Genomic DNA, 17,028 nt, shown 5'->3' with positions numbered 1-17,028 from the left:
AACATAGAACATCACAACATAGAACATCACAACATAGAACATCACAACATAGAACATCACAAAATAGAACATCACAACATAGAACATCACAACATAGAACATCACAAAATACAACATCACAAAATACAACATCACAACATAGAACATCACAACATAGAACATCACAACATAGAACATCGCAACATAGAACATCACAACATAGAACATCACAACATAGAACATCACAACATAGAACATCACAACATAGAACATCACAACATAGAACATCACAACATAGAACATCACAACATAGAACATCACAACATAGAACATCACAACATAGAACATCACAACATAGAACATCACAAAATAGAACATCACAACATAGAACATCACAACATAGAACATCACAACATAGAACATCACAACATAGAACATCACAAAATACAACATCACAACATAGAACATCACAACATAGAACATCACAACATAGAACATCGCAACATAGAACATCACAACATAGAACATCACAAAATAGAACATCACAACATAGAACATCACAACATAGAACATCACAACATAGAACATTACAACATAGAGCATCACAACATAGAACATCACAACATAGAACATCACAACATTGAACATCACAAAATAGAACATCACAACATAGAACATCACAACATTGAACATCACAAAATAGAACATCACAACATAGAACATCACAACATAGAACATCACAAAATAGAACATCACAACATAGAACAAAGTTGACCAAAGTTTATTAGCCCCAATTTTACATGTGAAAAAAATGTGGAAAAAAAAATTTAAAATTCCAATCTGTGTTTCAGCCGACGTCACAACTTGGTTTTTTCCTGAACGATAATCTCAAGGTCATTGACCCCACCGTTGTTACCGTTGTTGACCCCGCCGCTGTCAGCGCCCTCTGTGTTTTGTTTCCTCAACTTCCGCTCCTCCCACTTGAAGATGGCGAGCATGATGAAGAAGGTTAGCTGGACCATCACGTGCACGGCCACATCGAGGCCAGACAGGAAGTACCTGCAGGCAGGGAGATGACGTCACACTCGCAGGCAAGTCAGGCAGTTTACAAATAACTCTAGTCAGGCATCAGATGCCGTCATACATGACTTAACACACCTGGTGACTCGCTACATGACTAATCTGACCCAACGACCCACCTGACCCAAAGACCCACCTGACTCAAAGACCCACCTGACCCAAAGATCCACCTGACCCAAACACCCAAAGATCCACCTGACTCACCTGACCCACCTGACCCAAAGACCCACCTGACCCAAAGACCCACCTGACCCAAAGACCCAAAGACCCACCTGACCCACCTGACCCCCCTGACCCAAAGACCCACCTGACCCACCTGCCTCAAAGACCCACCTGACCCAAAGACCCACCTGACCCACCTGACCCACCTGACCCCCCTGACCCAAAGACCCACCTGACCCACCTGCCTCAAAGACCCACCTGACCCAAAGACCCACCTGACCCACCTGACCCACCTGACCCCACTGACCCAAAGACCCACCTGACCCACCTGACCCCCCTGACCCACCTGACCCAGACCCACCTGACCCAAAGACCCACCTGACCCAAAGACCCACCTGACCCCCCTGACCCAACAACCCACCTGACCCCCCTGACCCAACAACCCACCTGACCCACCTGACCCACCTGACCCCCCTGACCCACCTGACCACCCTGACCCACCTGACCCCCCTGACCCACCTGACCCACCTGACCCCCCTGACCCACCTGACCCACCTGACCCACCTGACCCCCCTGACCCACCTGATCTGATCACGGTCGTAGAGTGAACAAAACCTGCCGTCCCACACGAGGCACGTGCCGTCAATGACCCGTCCAAACAGGTTGGGGGCGGGGATGGCCACTGGAAGGTCAAGGTCAAGGTTACACACACATGTACACAAACAGGTTGGGGGCGGGGATGGCCACTGGCAACACAAAGTACACAAAGTAATTGTTACAGTCGTGTACACATCATGTACACACACCATGTACACACACCATGTACACACACCATGTACACACACCATGTACACACACCATGTACACACACCATGTACACACACACATACATTCATCAAGTACGTATATATAGCAAGCCGATGTACACAGTCAACCATGTGCACAGTCAATTTACATATACAGATGGTTGTAGCTTGACCTATTGACCGACTTATTGAACTGATTTCAATGGTTGCTAACTTGGACTGCCTTGACCTTTACATCTATTTATAGTAACAGAACTCACTGACGCTGAAGAAGAACATGAAGAGGCTGGTGGCAAATCCTCGGTCACGTGGGTCCACAATTCTGTCGACCAATGGGAGAACAAGTCACGTGATATCAACAAAGCGAGGTATGGCGGCAACAATAAAAAGTTCAATCACAATTAGGAATTAGCCCAATTAGCAGACGTGTTTGAGAAGTTTGTAAAATGTTCAGTGAAAAATGTTCATCATTTATTGTAGAACCAATCAAAAATGTGTCGAAAGTTTTAAAAAGTTTTGCTTATTCTAAAATGGGCTGCTGACAACTTTATCCCCGTGTATTCAGAGGTCACAGGAACAGGTGAACTCTACTTCATTTGCAACACAGACCGTCAGGTTTGAAAGGTAATTTTTTATTCTAAAATAATTAGTTTGTATCCTTCTAATGTATGTAAAAACTTGTTATGACTATTGCAACCACTTCAAACACCAACACGTCAACTGTGCTGACGACGACAATGCCAGCAGACGTCACCTCAGAACGATGAGTTTCCGCGGGATCATGGTCATGGAGTAGGCGATGGTCTGCAGGCCGCTGAGGAAGGTGTAGATGATGAAGTTGGTGTGGCAGTCGGTGGGGCACAGGCCGGGCTGGACCCTCCCCTGAGTCATGTTGACCAGCAGGCTGCAGTCCGTGAAGATCTGTGGGGGTCAAGACAAAGGTGGACACCAAGTCACAGGTCTACTCTCACACACATATACAAATACACATACATACATACATACAACACTCCATACCCACAACCCTACTCACACTCACACACATACACATACACATACACATACACACATACAAACACACACACACAACCCTACTCACACACACACATACACATACACACATACAACCCTCCACACACACTCCCTCCACACACACACACACAAAATTCTTCTCACACACACAACAACACTCTCACACACACACACACATCTACCACATGTGTGTTTTTGACGCATTAGTAGAAGTATGTTAAAATTGAGGTGTAAGATTTGCCACAAACCAACAAACAAACAGACGCTGAACTAAAAATAGCCCACCTTCCCGTCGACCCCAGTACATCCGGCGTGGCAGGGCGACAGGTAGTTGTTGCCGTCGTCACCACAGGAGATGAGCACCTTGGCGGCCGTGCAGTCGCAGACGTCAGTCGTGTTGACCGGTCGTCCGCTGTGGTCCAGGCGACAGGTGGTCAAATATGGACGGTTTAACCGTGGTGATATGGATGGTTTAACCGTGGTGATATGGGTGGTTTAACCGTGGTGATATGGGTGGTTTAACCGTGGTGATATTGACGGTTTAACCGTGGTGATATAGGTGGTTTAACCGTATTGATATGGACCGTTTGACACCCTAACCCCCTACTAACAACCCCCTCTACTTACGACTCCCCCACCGCCTAATGTCCCACTACTTTAAACCACCCCGTATCGCTCCCCCCCCTACTTACAACTTTCCCTTCTAACGCCCCCTCCTAACACCCCATCCTATCGCCACCCCCCCCCCCTCTAACGCCTCCTCCTAACACCCTTCCTAACACCCTCCCCCTCCTATCGCCCCCCCTACTTACACCCCCTCCTCTCCTCCCCCCCCCCCCACCTCTTCCCCCCCCCCTACTTACAACTCCCCCGTGGCGCCGTAAACCGGCTGGTTGGAGCATCCAAAGACCAGGTAGAGCGGGGTGATGACGACGGTGAAGATGTAGCTGCTCATCATGATGTACAGGTAACCTGTCCTGGTGCTCACACGGCTCGTCAGGTACGTGCTGATCAACGTCCCCGTCACGTGACCCAGGGCCGTGGAGATGCCTGCAATGGTGGGCTCGGGGTTAGGGGCAGGGTGTAGGTCAAAGATAACGTCAGGTCGAGGGTAAGGGTCAGGTCAAGGGTGAGGGGCAGGGGAAGGTCAAGGGTTAGAGGCAGGGGTAGGTCAAGGGTTAGGGGCAAGGTTAAGGGTTAGGGGCAGGGTCAGGTCAAGGGTTAGGGGCAAAGGTAGGTCAAGGGTGAGGGTCAGCGATAGGTCAATGGTTAGGGTCAGGGGTAGGTCAAGGGTTAGGGGCAATGTCAGGGTCAGGTTTACTCTGTCAATAGATTGTTATATGTTGTTCTATTCAAAACTTGAGAAAAGAATTAAAAATATATATACACCAGCAGATGTAAATAGAACCATTTGATTTAGTGTAAGGGAAATAGGGAAATACGCCATGTACACTTACGTGACATAATTTTAACACTAAATAACCAAGTTGCAGAATAATTGTTGCTCAAATAGATTCTATATTCGTACAGGATTTCAGAGAATTTGTCCCTGGTTGTGTGCTAATCTGACCTGTGACCTTACCCTTCCCACCCCAGTGGACATCTGACCTTAACCTACTTTAGGCAAGCCTGACCTTGACCTACCTGGGGCAAGCCTGACCTTGACCTACCTGAAGCAAGCGTGACCTCTGACATGGGCACGTTGTACTCATGGGTCATGTAGACGCTCCTGAAGATGGAGGTGCCGGCATAGGAGATGGAGAAGATGGTCGTGTCGATGACCAGCAGGACGTAGGCGGGGTTCCTGAGTAGGCGGAACACGGCCTTAGGGAAATCTGGCGGGGGGGGGGGGGGGGGGGGGAGAAGTTAAACATTGACTGGACATTGACCAGCACAGACCGCACCTTGACCACACATTGACTTAAAATTGACCGAGAATTAATTAAAGTACACAAATTTGAAGAACAAAAAAAAGATTTGAAATGTTTTAAAAAGTGAGACAATGGAAGGAGCACCAATGTTACCTTTAAACATGTCGATAACTTTTTCTTTCTTTCCTTTTGGTTTTTCTGTGATCGTCTGCTGAAAGACCAGGTCGCCTGCTAGACTGACCTTTCTTTCTGTTGGCTTGACAACCGGCGGGAACATGCTGGGTCTAGTCAAACAATTAGACAGTCAATGGGCGAGTCTATATTAGATCTAATCAAACAATTTGACAGTCAATGGGCGAGTCTATATTAGATCTAGTCAAACAATTTGACAGTCAATGGGCGAGTCTATATTAGATCTAGTCAAACAATTTGACAGTCAATGGGCGACTATATTGGATCTAATAGAGGGGTGGAAGGTTCAACTTAACCAACATTTCTATAAATATCCGTAGTCACATACGTAGGCAATGCCTTAAGTCTAGAACTAACGACCTCCAGAGACTGACCTGCGGCTACAGACCTCCAGAGACTGACCTGCGGCTACTGACCTCCAGAGACTGACCTGCGGCTACAGACCTCCAGAGACTGACCTGCGGCTACAGACCTCCAGAGACTGACCTGCGGCTACAGACCTCCAGAGACTGACCTGCGGCTACTGGCCCCCAGAGACTGACCTGCGGCTACAGACCTCCAGAGACTGACCTGCGGCTACAGACCTCCAGAGACTGACCTGCGGCTACAGACCTCCAGAGACTGACCTGCGGCTACAGACCTCCAGAGACTGACCTGCGGCTACAGACCTCCAGAGACTGACCTGCGGCTACAGACCTCCAGAGACTGACCTGCGGCTACAGACCTCCAGAGACTGACCTGCGGCTACAGACCTCCAGAGACTGACCTGCGGCTACAGACCTCCAGAGACTGACCTGCGGCTACAGACCTCCAGAGACTGACCTGCGGCTACTGGCCCCCAGAGACTGACCTGCGGCTACTGACCTCCAGAGACTGACCTGCGGCTACAGACCTCCAGAGACTGACCTGCGGCTACAGACCTCCAGAGACTGACCTGCGGCTACAGACCTCCAGAGACTGACCTGCGGCTACAGACCTCCAGAGACTGACCTGCGGCTACAGACCTCCAGAGACTGACCTGCGGCTACAGACCTCCAGAGACTGACCTGCGGCTACAGACCTCCAGAGACTGACCTGCGGCTACTGGCCCCCAGAGACTGACCTGCGGCTACTGACCTCCAGAGACTGACCTGCGGCTACTGGCCGTGCCGAAAGATGCCAGACTTCCTTTCCTTGACCCCGCCGTGGCGCTGCTAAACTTCCGGTGGAAACTTCCAGAAAACGTCTGCTCCGTTTGGTCCAAGGTGACCGCTCTAAACAGACGGGCAAACACAATCAACACAGCTAATATTCGTCAACCACCTCACATACTACACACCATAATATGTCTCTATACGTGACTTTATGACTCTATACGTGACTTTATGACTATCCGTGATTTTATGACTCTATCCGTGACTTTATGACTCAGTGACTTCACCCTGACCAAATACTTGCACGACACATTTCGATCATGAGCTCATGACTCTAAGAGATTAGGACTACTAGTTGACTGCAGGGGCGGAACTACAGTGCCACCAGACCCCGCAATGCGGGGGGGGGGGGGGGGGGCAGGCACCTTAGGGGCCCAAAGCCGACCTTAATTTTTATATATATAATATATATATATGGGGGCCCAAAAAAATGTTTTGCGGGGTGGCCCTTTTTTTCTAGTTCCGCCACTGGTTGACTGACTCTAAAAGATTAGGGGGACGGCAGCTAGTTGGTCAGGGGATGGGGACATTTGCTTTGGGTTTTTCTAATTACACCCCCCCCCCCGATCTTACTCACTCCCCCCACCCAACCCACCCCAACAACACCCCGACATTTAACTGACACACCATCCAGTCACATGACATATAGCTGACCTCTCTGCCGTGTCGGGTTCAATGACCTCGTCAGTGACCTGACCCCCAGCGAAGGTGACCACGGCGTTGTCCAGTGCCGCCTTCTGCTGTCGCCTGCTGACCAGATGGCGTGGGAACAACATGAGCGGGAACGAGACCAGCGCGAGACCAAGTCCAAAGACGAGAAACGCCAGCCACCAGGCGGCCACGAACCTGCCGTCTTTAGGGTCAAGGTCAGTCTCTACAACAAGGAACCATTAGAAATATATATACAATTTTATGTATATATATATATATATATATATATATATATATATATATATATATATATATATATATATATATATATATATATATATTATATATATATATATACATATATATATTAAAATATTAGATCTAAAAAGTAACCAGAAGAGACAGCTAAGGGCAGATGACGTAGATGAAGACCACACAAAGCCTACCTTTGAGGTCAATGGGGATCTCCGTCATGATGCCGTTAATCTGTTTGCCGATAGGGCTGGCCAGGTCAGTGATGATGTATTGGATACCTGGACACAGTACACACAAGGGTCAGGGGTGGACAGCGGTATATGTTTAATGTGGACAGCGGTCAATGTTTGATGTGGACAGCGGTATATGTTTAATGTGGACAGCGGTCAATGTTTGATGTGGACAGCGGTATATGTTTAATGTGGACAGCGGTCAATGTTTGATGTGGACAGCGGTATATGTTTAATGTGGACAGCGGTCAATGTTTGATGTGGACAGCGGTCAATGTTTGATGTGGACAGCGGTATATGTTTAATGTGGACAGCGGTATATGTTTAATGTGGACAGCGGTCAATGTTTGATGTGGACAGCGGTCAATGTTTGATGTGGACAGCGGTCAATGTTTGATATGGACAGCGGTCAATGTTTGATGTGGACATTTGTCACGTTTTCATTTTAGGCAATGCCCTCTGACCGAAGACAATGCCCACTGACCGAAGACAATGCCCACTGACCGAAGACAATGCCCACTGACCGAAGACAATGCCCACTGACCTAAGAAAATGCCCGCTGACCTAAGAATATGCCCACTGATTTAAGAATCTGCCCACTGACCTAAGAATATGCCCACTGACCTAAGAATATGCCCACTGACCTAAGAATATGCCCGCTGACCTAAGAATATGCCCGCTGACCTAAGAATATGCCCACTGACCTAAGAAAATGCCCACTGATTTAAGAATCTGCCCACTGACCTAAGAATATGCCCATCTTGGCCTTGTCCACCATGTTGTCATCCATGTAGAGGGTGGGCAGAAAGCTGGAGTGGAAGGTGTCCGTGATGCCCTTGACCGCCTGCACCACCATGATGGCGATAAAGGCACCTTGGTTGGTCTGGGGAGATATAGGTCAGGCGGTGCTAGGTGCTAGGTGCTAGACTGGTGGTGGGTGCTAGGTGCTAGACTGTTGGTGGGTGCTAGGTGCTAGACTTGTGGTGCTAGGTGCTAGACTGGTGGTGCTAGGTAAATAGCTCAGACCTTCAGACAAATATGTGATGTTTGATGTGTATGTGTGACACTCACCGTCTCTGAATCATCTGTGTTAGTTGTGGTATGGTTGTGTGTGGCTGAGGTGGGGTCACACATGTACTTGGCCTGGTCTCCCCACCTGCTCGAGTTGCTGGAGTTGAGTTGAGCCGCTGGGGGTCTGTGGGGGGGGGGGGGGGGGGGGGGGAAGACAACTACGTCATTCGATGGACAAACATTGGTACATTCGATGGACATTGGTGTCAACACTCTACGTGGAAACATTCGTCGACTGTCCAGGACATTTACTCAACATGTAACCAACTCAACGCGAGACTGAGATAGAAATAGACACTCACAGAACCGGAAGTTGATACGGGTCAGTGAACTGCAGGAAGGCTGGCACCGTAAGGAGAAAACCCTGGAACACTCCGGACAGTCCGATGACCAGTGGGATGTGGACTTTCTGGTGCAGATACCAGGAGAAACTTCACATTACATGCATACATACATATACATATATATATATATATATATATATATATATATATATATATATATATATATATATATATATATATACATATTTATATACGTATATAAGTATACATATATAAATATATGTGTGTTAGCAATAAAAAAAAATGAGTTTGTCCAAAAGAAAAAGAAACTGACTTTAGCGAAATGACCAGCTAGAACAATGGTGGAGAGATGCCCCGAGCGTTGAGCCACATCAAACAGGCCGGCCTTGGAGTTGTCGATGTTGAACTGTTTCTCTATGGAGGTCAGCTGAGAGGATGAGATACTCACATCATGTCACGTGATGTTACATCATGTCACGTGATGTTACATGATGTCCTCAAAACATTAAGCAGGAAATTACGGCCAACCATGAAACCAGCCAGCCAACCATGAAACCAACAGCCAACCATGAAACCAACCAACCAGCCAACCATGAAACCAGCCAGCCAACCATGAAACTAACCAGCCAACCATGCAACCAACCAACCAGCCAACCATGAAACTAACCAGCCGCCATGAAACCAACCAACCAGCCAACCATGAAACCAGCCAGCCAACCATGAAACTAACCAGCCAACCATGAAACCAATCAACCAGCCAACCATGAAACTAACCAGCCGCCATGAAACCAACCAACCAGCCAACCATGAAACTAACCAGCCAACCATGAAACCAGCCAGCCAACCATGAAACTAACCAGCCAACCATGAAACCAATCAATCAGCCAACCATGAAACTAACCAGCCAACCATGAAACCAACCAACCAGCCAACCATGAAACTAACCAGCCAACCATTTAACCAACCAGCCAACCATGAAACCAGCCAACCATGAAACCAACCAGCCAACCATGAAACCAGCCAACCATGTAACCAACCAACCTGTACGTGGATGATGCTCCGAACCATCTCTGAGAAGAGCGCCGAGATCCCGATGAAGATGGCGAACGTGTACAGGTTGGAGTAGCATCTCCCCAACACCTTGGTGCGGAGGTTGCCAATACCACACGACAAGTCGACGGCATCTTGTTCTGCCGGGTTGTCCCCCTTGTCTGCCGGCTTGTCCCCCTTGTCTGTGGGGTTGTCCCCCTTTTCCTGTCTGGAATCTCTTGGACTCCCATCCTGTCGGGACCAAGCCAAACACTACAGGTTATATATTTCACTCAAGCACAAGTTAATTAATTTAACAATTTCTCTGGCCACTGAAACTAGAATTGTCCTGGCAACATTTGGGTTTACAAAATATGGGTGCTAAAAATAGAGTGAGACTTACCTCTAGAATCTCCAGTCCTGTGTCCGTCTTCTGGTCAGTTGTATCGACAATATGTCCATGTTCCAATACTTGACCATCTTCTTGTCCATGTTCTTCCATTTGTCCATGTTCTTCCATTTGTCCATGTTCTTCCATTTGTCCATGTTCTTCCATTTGTCCATGTTCTTCCATTTGTCCATGTTCTTCCATTTGTCCATGTTTCCCTATTTGTCCCACCTGACTGTCGTTGTGTATCCCTGTTAGTCTATCACTGCCATCCATTAGACAAATTAAAATCTCATTAATTTTTACAAGATGATTATCGCCACACTTATGAGTCCCGACCAAGACGAGCGAACACTTGAATCTTCTCTCTGATTCTTGAGACCGTTAGAGGCTTGATGAGAGCAGCCCTCGGGTCCACGTGATGCCAGACCTACAGACAGAGGTCACTCACCTGTGTCAGGTGGGTTGGGTGTGACCTGGCCATTTCATCAGGTCACATCTATTGGTGGGGGTGGGGGGGGGGGGGGCTGGTGGTGGAGGGGTGACGTTGTCTTACAGTATGGGGGGGGCTGGTGGTGGAGGGGTGACGTTGTCTTACAGTAAATAAAGATGTCGACCCAGTGCTTGTCTTTAGCATCAGTCAGCCACACACAGACACACAGACACACATACACGAACACAAACACACACCCCCCCCCTCTCCCCTAGCTATTTCCTACAATCTTGAGAGGTCACTTCATTAAGTCGAGTATCTTTGCATCTATTTATAAATCTTACGTGAACTTTTAATTAGAATTATTAATTAAATACAAGTTTTTAAAGTGTGCGATACCTATCTTAGAGTGTACACACACTGAGATCAAGCCAAATTCACAGGACAGTTGACAAGACAGTTGACCAGACAGTTGACCAGACAGTCGAGCATGAAATGACAGCTCACCAGACAACTGACCATGACATGACAGTTGAACAGACAGTTGACTAGACAGTTGACTAGACAGTTGACCAGACAGTTGACCAAACAGTTGACCAGACAGTTGACCAGACAGTTGACCAGACAGTTGACCAGACAGTTGACCAAACAGCTGACCATGACATGACAGTTGACCAGACAGTTGACCAGACAGTGACAGTTGACCATGAAATGACAGCTGACCAGACAGTTGACCAGACAGTTGACCAGACAGTTGAACAGACAGTAGACCAGACAGTGACAGTTGACCATGAAATGACAGTTGACCAGACAGTTGACCAGACAGTTGACCAAACAGTTGACAAGACAGTTGACCAGACAGTTGACTAGACAGCTGACCAAACAGTTGACCAAACAGTTGACAAGACAGTTGACCAGACAGTTGACTAGACAGCTGACCAAACAGTTGACCAAACAGTTGACAAGACAGTTGACCAGACAGTTGACCAGACAGTGACAGTTGACCATGAAATGACAGCTGACCAGACAGTTGACCAGACAGTTGACTAGACAGTTGACCAGACAGTTGACCAGACAGTTGACCAGACAGTTGACCAGACAGTTGACCAAACAGTTGACCAGACTGTTGACAAGACAGTTGACAAGACAGTTGACAAGACAGTTGACAAGACAGTTGACCAGACAGTTGACCAGACAGTTGACCAAACAGTTGACAAGACAGTTGACCAGTCAGCTGACCAGACAGCTGACCAAACAGTTGACCAGACTGTTGACAAGACAGCTAACCAGACAGTTGACCAGACAGTTGACCAAACAGCTGACCATGACATGACAGTTGACCAGACAGTTGACCAGACAGTTGACCAGACAGTTGACCAGACAGTTGACCAGACAGTTGACCAGACAGCTGACCAGACAGTTGACCAGACAGTTGACCAAACAGTTGACAAGACAGTTGACAAGACAGTTGACCAGACAGTTGACCAGACAGTTGACCAGACAGTTGACCAGACAGCTGACCAGACAGTTGACCAGACAGTTGACCAAACAGTTGACAAGACAGTTGACCAGACAGTTGACCAGACAGTGACAGTTGACCATGAAATGACAGCTGACCAGACAGTTGACCAGACAGTTGACCAGACAGTTGACCAGACAGCTGACCAGACAGTTGACCAGACAGTGACAGTTGACCATGAAATGACAGCTGACCAGACAGTTGACCAGACAGTTGACCAAACAGTTGACAAGACAGTTGACCAGACAGTTGACCAGACAGTTGACCAGACAGTTGACCAGTCAGCTGACCAGACAGCTGACCAGACAGTTGACCAGACAGTTGACCAAACAGTTGACAAGACAGTTGACAAGACAGTTGACCAGACAGTTGACCAGACAGTTGACCAGACAGCTGACAAGACAGTTGACCAGACAGTTGACCAGACAGCTGACCAGACAGTTGACCAGACAGTTGACCAGACAGTTGACCAGACAGTTGACCAGACAGTTGACCAGACAGTGACAGTTGACCATGAAATGACAGCTGACCAGACAGTTGACCAGACAGTTGACTAGACAGTTGACCAGACAGTTGACCAGACAGTTGACCAGACAGTTGACCAGACAGTTGACCAAACAGTTGACCAGACTGTTGACAAGACAGTTGACAAGACAGTTGACAAGACAGTTGACAAGACAGTTGACCAGACAGTTGACCAGACAGTTGACCAAACAGTTGACAAGACAGTTGACCAGTCAGCTGACCAGACAGCTGACCAAACAGTTGACCAGACTGTTGACAAGACAGCTAACCAGACAGTTGACCAGACAGTTGACCAAACAGCTGACCATGACATGACAGTTGACCAGACAGTTGACCAGACAGTTGACCAGACAGTTGACCAGACAGTTGACCAGACAGTTGACCAGACAGCTGACCAGACAGTTGACCAGACAGTTGACCAAACAGTTGACAAGACAGTTGACAAGACAGTTGACCAGACAGTTGACCAGACAGTTGACCAGACAGTTGACCAGACAGCTGACCAGACAGTTGACCAGACAGCTGACCAAACAGTTGACCAAACAGTTGACAAGACAGTTGACCAGACAGTTGACCAGACAGTGACAGTTGACCATGAAATGACAGCTGACCAGACAGTTGACCAGACAGTTGACTAGACAGTTGACCAGACAGTTGACCAGACAGTTGACCAGACAGTTGACCAGACAGTTGACCAAACAGTTGACCAGACTGTTGACAAGACAGTTGACAAGACAGTTGACAAGACAGTTGACAAGACAGTTGACCAGACAGTTGACCAGACAGTTGACCAAACAGTTGACAAGACAGTTGACCAGTCAGCTGACCAGACAGCTGACCAAACAGTTGACCAGACTGTTGACAAGACAGCTAACCAGACAGTTGACCAGACAGTTGACCAAACAGCTGACCATGACATGACAGTTGACCAGACAGTTGACCAGACAGTTGACCAGACAGTTGACCAGACAGTTGACCAGACAGTTGACCAGACAGCTGACCAGACAGTTGACCAGACAGTTGACCAAACAGTTGACAAGACAGTTGACAAGACAGTTGACCAGACAGTTGACCAGACAGTTGACCAGACAGTTGACCAGACAGCTGACCAGACAGTTGACCAGACAGTTGACCAAACAGTTGACAAGACAGTTGACCAGACAGTTGACCAGACAGTGACAGTTGACCATGAAATGACAGCTGACCAGACAGTTGACCAGACAGTTGACCAGACAGTTGACCAGACAGCTGACCAGACAGTTGACCAGACAGTGACAGTTGACCATGAAATGACAGCTGACCAGACAGTTGACCAGACAGTTGACCAAACAGTTGACAAGACAGTTGACCAGACAGTTGACCAGACAGTTGACCAGACAGTTGACCAGTCAGCTGACCAGACAGCTGACCAGACAGTTGACCAGACAGTTGACCAAACAGTTGACAAGACAGTTGACAAGACAGTTGACCAGACAGTTGACCAGACAGTTGACCAGACAGCTGACAAGACAGTTGACCAGACAGTTGACCAGACAGCTGACCAGACAGTTGACCAGACAGTTGACCAGACAGTTGACCAGACAGTTGACCAGACAGTTGACCAGACAGTGACAGTTGACCATGAAATGACAGCTGACCAGACAGCTGACCAGACAGCTAATAACTGGATATGTGGTGGAAACAACGGTGGAGGAGTATACTATACGGCAAATTGGTACATTAGCTCATTAATTAAAGTAATTAAATGGTGCAATTAAAAATGTGTTACATCTTGGTAGAGATTCGTGTGATTTGTGACGTCACAGAACATTGTAAATAATAATTAAAGATGACTTGTGGGATGACGTCACGTGTTTGTTGTGCAAGCAGACGACACCCCCCCCCCCCCGCTCCCAGTTACCTGGGGTGGTATGTGTGCTAAGTATGTCAGATATGTTGAACATCCTGGTCACGTGGTCGCTGATACACATCTGAGAGCCCTTGACACTCTCTGGCGACACTCTGCGACACTCTTACAAGTCAACGGTTGGTGGTTCTATATTTAGCTCTGACGTCACACCAGTGACCGAGATCTGGTCAAACATTTTTTTCTCCATATTCCGGGTGGTCACCTAACTGTAGGTCACCTAACTACAGGCACCTAACTGTAGGTCACCTAACTACAGGTCACCTAACTACAGGTCACCTAACTACAGGGGACCTAGCTCATTTGTACATTCTCGTACGTGGAGTTTAGTGACGTAGCCTATTGTAATCATGAACAAAAAATGTTTTACATCTCAATGAGTCAGAAAAACAGTGCAAGTTTGTCTGTATCTCTGTTTGTGTGTATGTCTATCTGTGAACGCGATAACTTTAGTACCGTTTCAGTTATGTTGGAGAAATTTCTTAAATAAGCATTAAATCGAATTTATAGTTTTGTATTAACTTTTCTGCGATTTCCAGTAAACGGAAGTGATACTTACTTAGAGTAACTTACTCTACTTCATGTTTCTCAAATGCCAATGACTGGAATATCGTTTAAGTTTGGTGAACGAAATTTCACATATAACATTATATGCGCACGTAGGTTTCTAGCTAATTTTGTAAGACTTCCGGAAACCGGAAATGGTACTTAACTCTATTTCCGTGAGAACTCGATAAATTGCGTATTGTTTTATTCGAGAAAGTTTAAATTATTAATATCTAAAAAGATTTCAACCAAACAATGTAGGTCTACGTATAATTGCGCGGAAAATTACTATTTCTTTTAGGGAACTTTAATTATTTTTTATAGTTTTTATTTTCACTAAAAAGTAGACAATTAATGATTTGATTTCCTTTAAATATACAAAAATCCTAAATAATAATTGTCGTATTTCGTCTGTCATTAATTAACTAGAAACTTTTTAAAATAATATTTTATTTATAGAGAACGCTGTAATCTTTGATTAAAAAGTGATATCTTAGAATTGTAATTGGTTTGTTACATTTTTTAATGAATTAATTATTGGTTTCCTTATGAATACTTTTAATTAAATGCTCTATGTCAAGAAAATATGTTGAATTTGTTGATACATAATATAAAATGAAAATATATTTCTGACTGCTAAAATGAGGCTACAAAAAAATACTTGGTATTCAAACAATACGAAATACGAGACTAAGAAAAAGCACAAATGAAATGATTAATAAAATTAAAACGATGCATTTCGTCAGAGTGGCTGTACATGACGTCCGCGCGCTTCAAATGGTCGGATGGCATACGGTAGTAAATAAAGTGAAGATTCCTCCTCAGACCTAGCGATACATTGGGCAGATGAAGTAGAGTTTATGTGCTTCTTGACCTAGGTTGCTCACGAAAAATTGTCACACACAAAAATTGTAGAGAGATAGAAAATAGTAGTAAACGATAAATTGATTCCAGTAATGATTTTATGGTGTTTTTTAGCGCAATTTCCATTCTGGAGAATTGCGTTTATTAACTCGTCATTTCTGGGAATGGATGGATGGATGAATGAATGAATGGATGAATGTGTGTCCGGGCTTTAAGTCGTATCTCCTCCTCAACGAAGCAATATCGATGACTAGTTCCAAAAGCAATTATGTTAAGCAAGTTACGAGAATGAGCATAGGCCATAAAAATTCCGGGTTTCTTTCATGTATTTCCCGTAAAAGCCAAAAAAACTCGAAAAAATGCTGTTTTTGGCCCATATCTCGGCAACCAGACCACTTAGCGACTTGAAACATGTACCAATCGATTCCTGCCATAATTTAGAACAATATTGCCGAAGAAAGTTTTCAAAAATATCCTCTCGTTCGGTCACAAATTTTAAAATTACATAAACACCTACAAACCGATCGCTCTTCTAGCTTGAACGCACCCCATCATTATACGTCAGAGCTATTTTTAGATAACATAAGGAAATTGCGCATAAATGTCACTAGACTTTTTTAATTAACTTGCGCGCCTACTGAACGTGATGGCGCAGCCATGGAACGCGATGACGCATCTATTGAACGTGATGACGCGTGTGGTGTGGTTGTATATACATGCCGGAAGTAGAGATCTATCATCTTAATGATTATCATGTTGATAATCAAGTTCAACTAACCAATGGTTTTAATAACCCTGCTCTTGATTTCAATTTGCTTAGTTTAGTTAGTAGTTAGGTTTATTTAATAAAAAACGTTTTAATAACTAACCAATGGTTTTACTAACCCTGCTCTTGATTTACGCTACGACAGAGCTATTTTTAGATAACATAAGGAAATTGCGCTAAAATTGTCACTAGACTTTTTAATTAACTTGTTTTTACATTCGAATG

At 45.9% G+C, this 17,028-nt stretch overlaps 1 protein-coding gene across 1 annotated transcript; it reads right to left on the bottom strand.

Annotated features, from left to right (window-relative positions):
- Positions 1 to 757: 757 nt before the first annotated feature.
- On the bottom strand, positions 758 to 10,680 carry LOC131939321 (solute carrier organic anion transporter family member 2A1). The gene is made up of 17 exons (XM_059297546.1): positions 10,260 to 10,680; positions 9,869 to 10,108; positions 9,141 to 9,254; positions 8,825 to 8,931; positions 8,523 to 8,646; positions 8,196 to 8,334; positions 7,413 to 7,499; positions 6,970 to 7,189; positions 6,253 to 6,375; positions 5,084 to 5,214; positions 4,730 to 4,894; positions 3,923 to 4,109; positions 3,345 to 3,471; positions 2,782 to 2,948; positions 2,288 to 2,349; positions 1,804 to 1,903; positions 758 to 1,038 (listed from the first exon to the last, which is right to left on the bottom strand). Exons 1-17 carry the CDS (start codon positions 10,518 to 10,520, stop codon positions 837 to 839), a joined length of 2,556 nt encoding a protein of 851 aa, XP_059153529.1. The 5' UTR covers positions 10,521 to 10,680; the 3' UTR covers positions 758 to 836.
- Positions 10,681 to 17,028: the final 6,348 nt, after the last annotated feature.

The sequence above is a fragment of the Physella acuta genome, unplaced genomic scaffold (assembly GCF_028476545.2).
Source record: "Physella acuta isolate Inbredline_101_S28 unplaced genomic scaffold, ASM2847654v3 ptg000275l, whole genome shotgun sequence".
Taxonomy (NCBI): Eukaryota; Metazoa; Mollusca; class Gastropoda; family Physidae; genus Physella; species Physella acuta.
The sequence above is the reverse complement of the archived record's forward strand: the minus strand, read 5'-3'. Positions and strand labels throughout refer to the sequence as shown.

Bases quoted from the DNA above. Each gene is read 5' to 3' on its own strand.
- LOC131939321 (XM_059297546.1), bottom strand. From the start codon at position 10,520: ATGGATGGCAGTGATAGACTAACAGGGATACACAACGACAGTCAGGTG. The intron at 6,376-6,969 runs GTCAGCTATATG...CCGTCTGTTTAG, and splicing joins GAACCCGACACGGCAGAGAG to AGCGGTCACCTTGGACCAAA. The intron at 4,895-5,083 runs GTAACATTGGTG...CCCCCCCGCCAG, and splicing joins AGTTATCGACATGTTTAAAG to ATTTCCCTAAGGCCGTGTTC.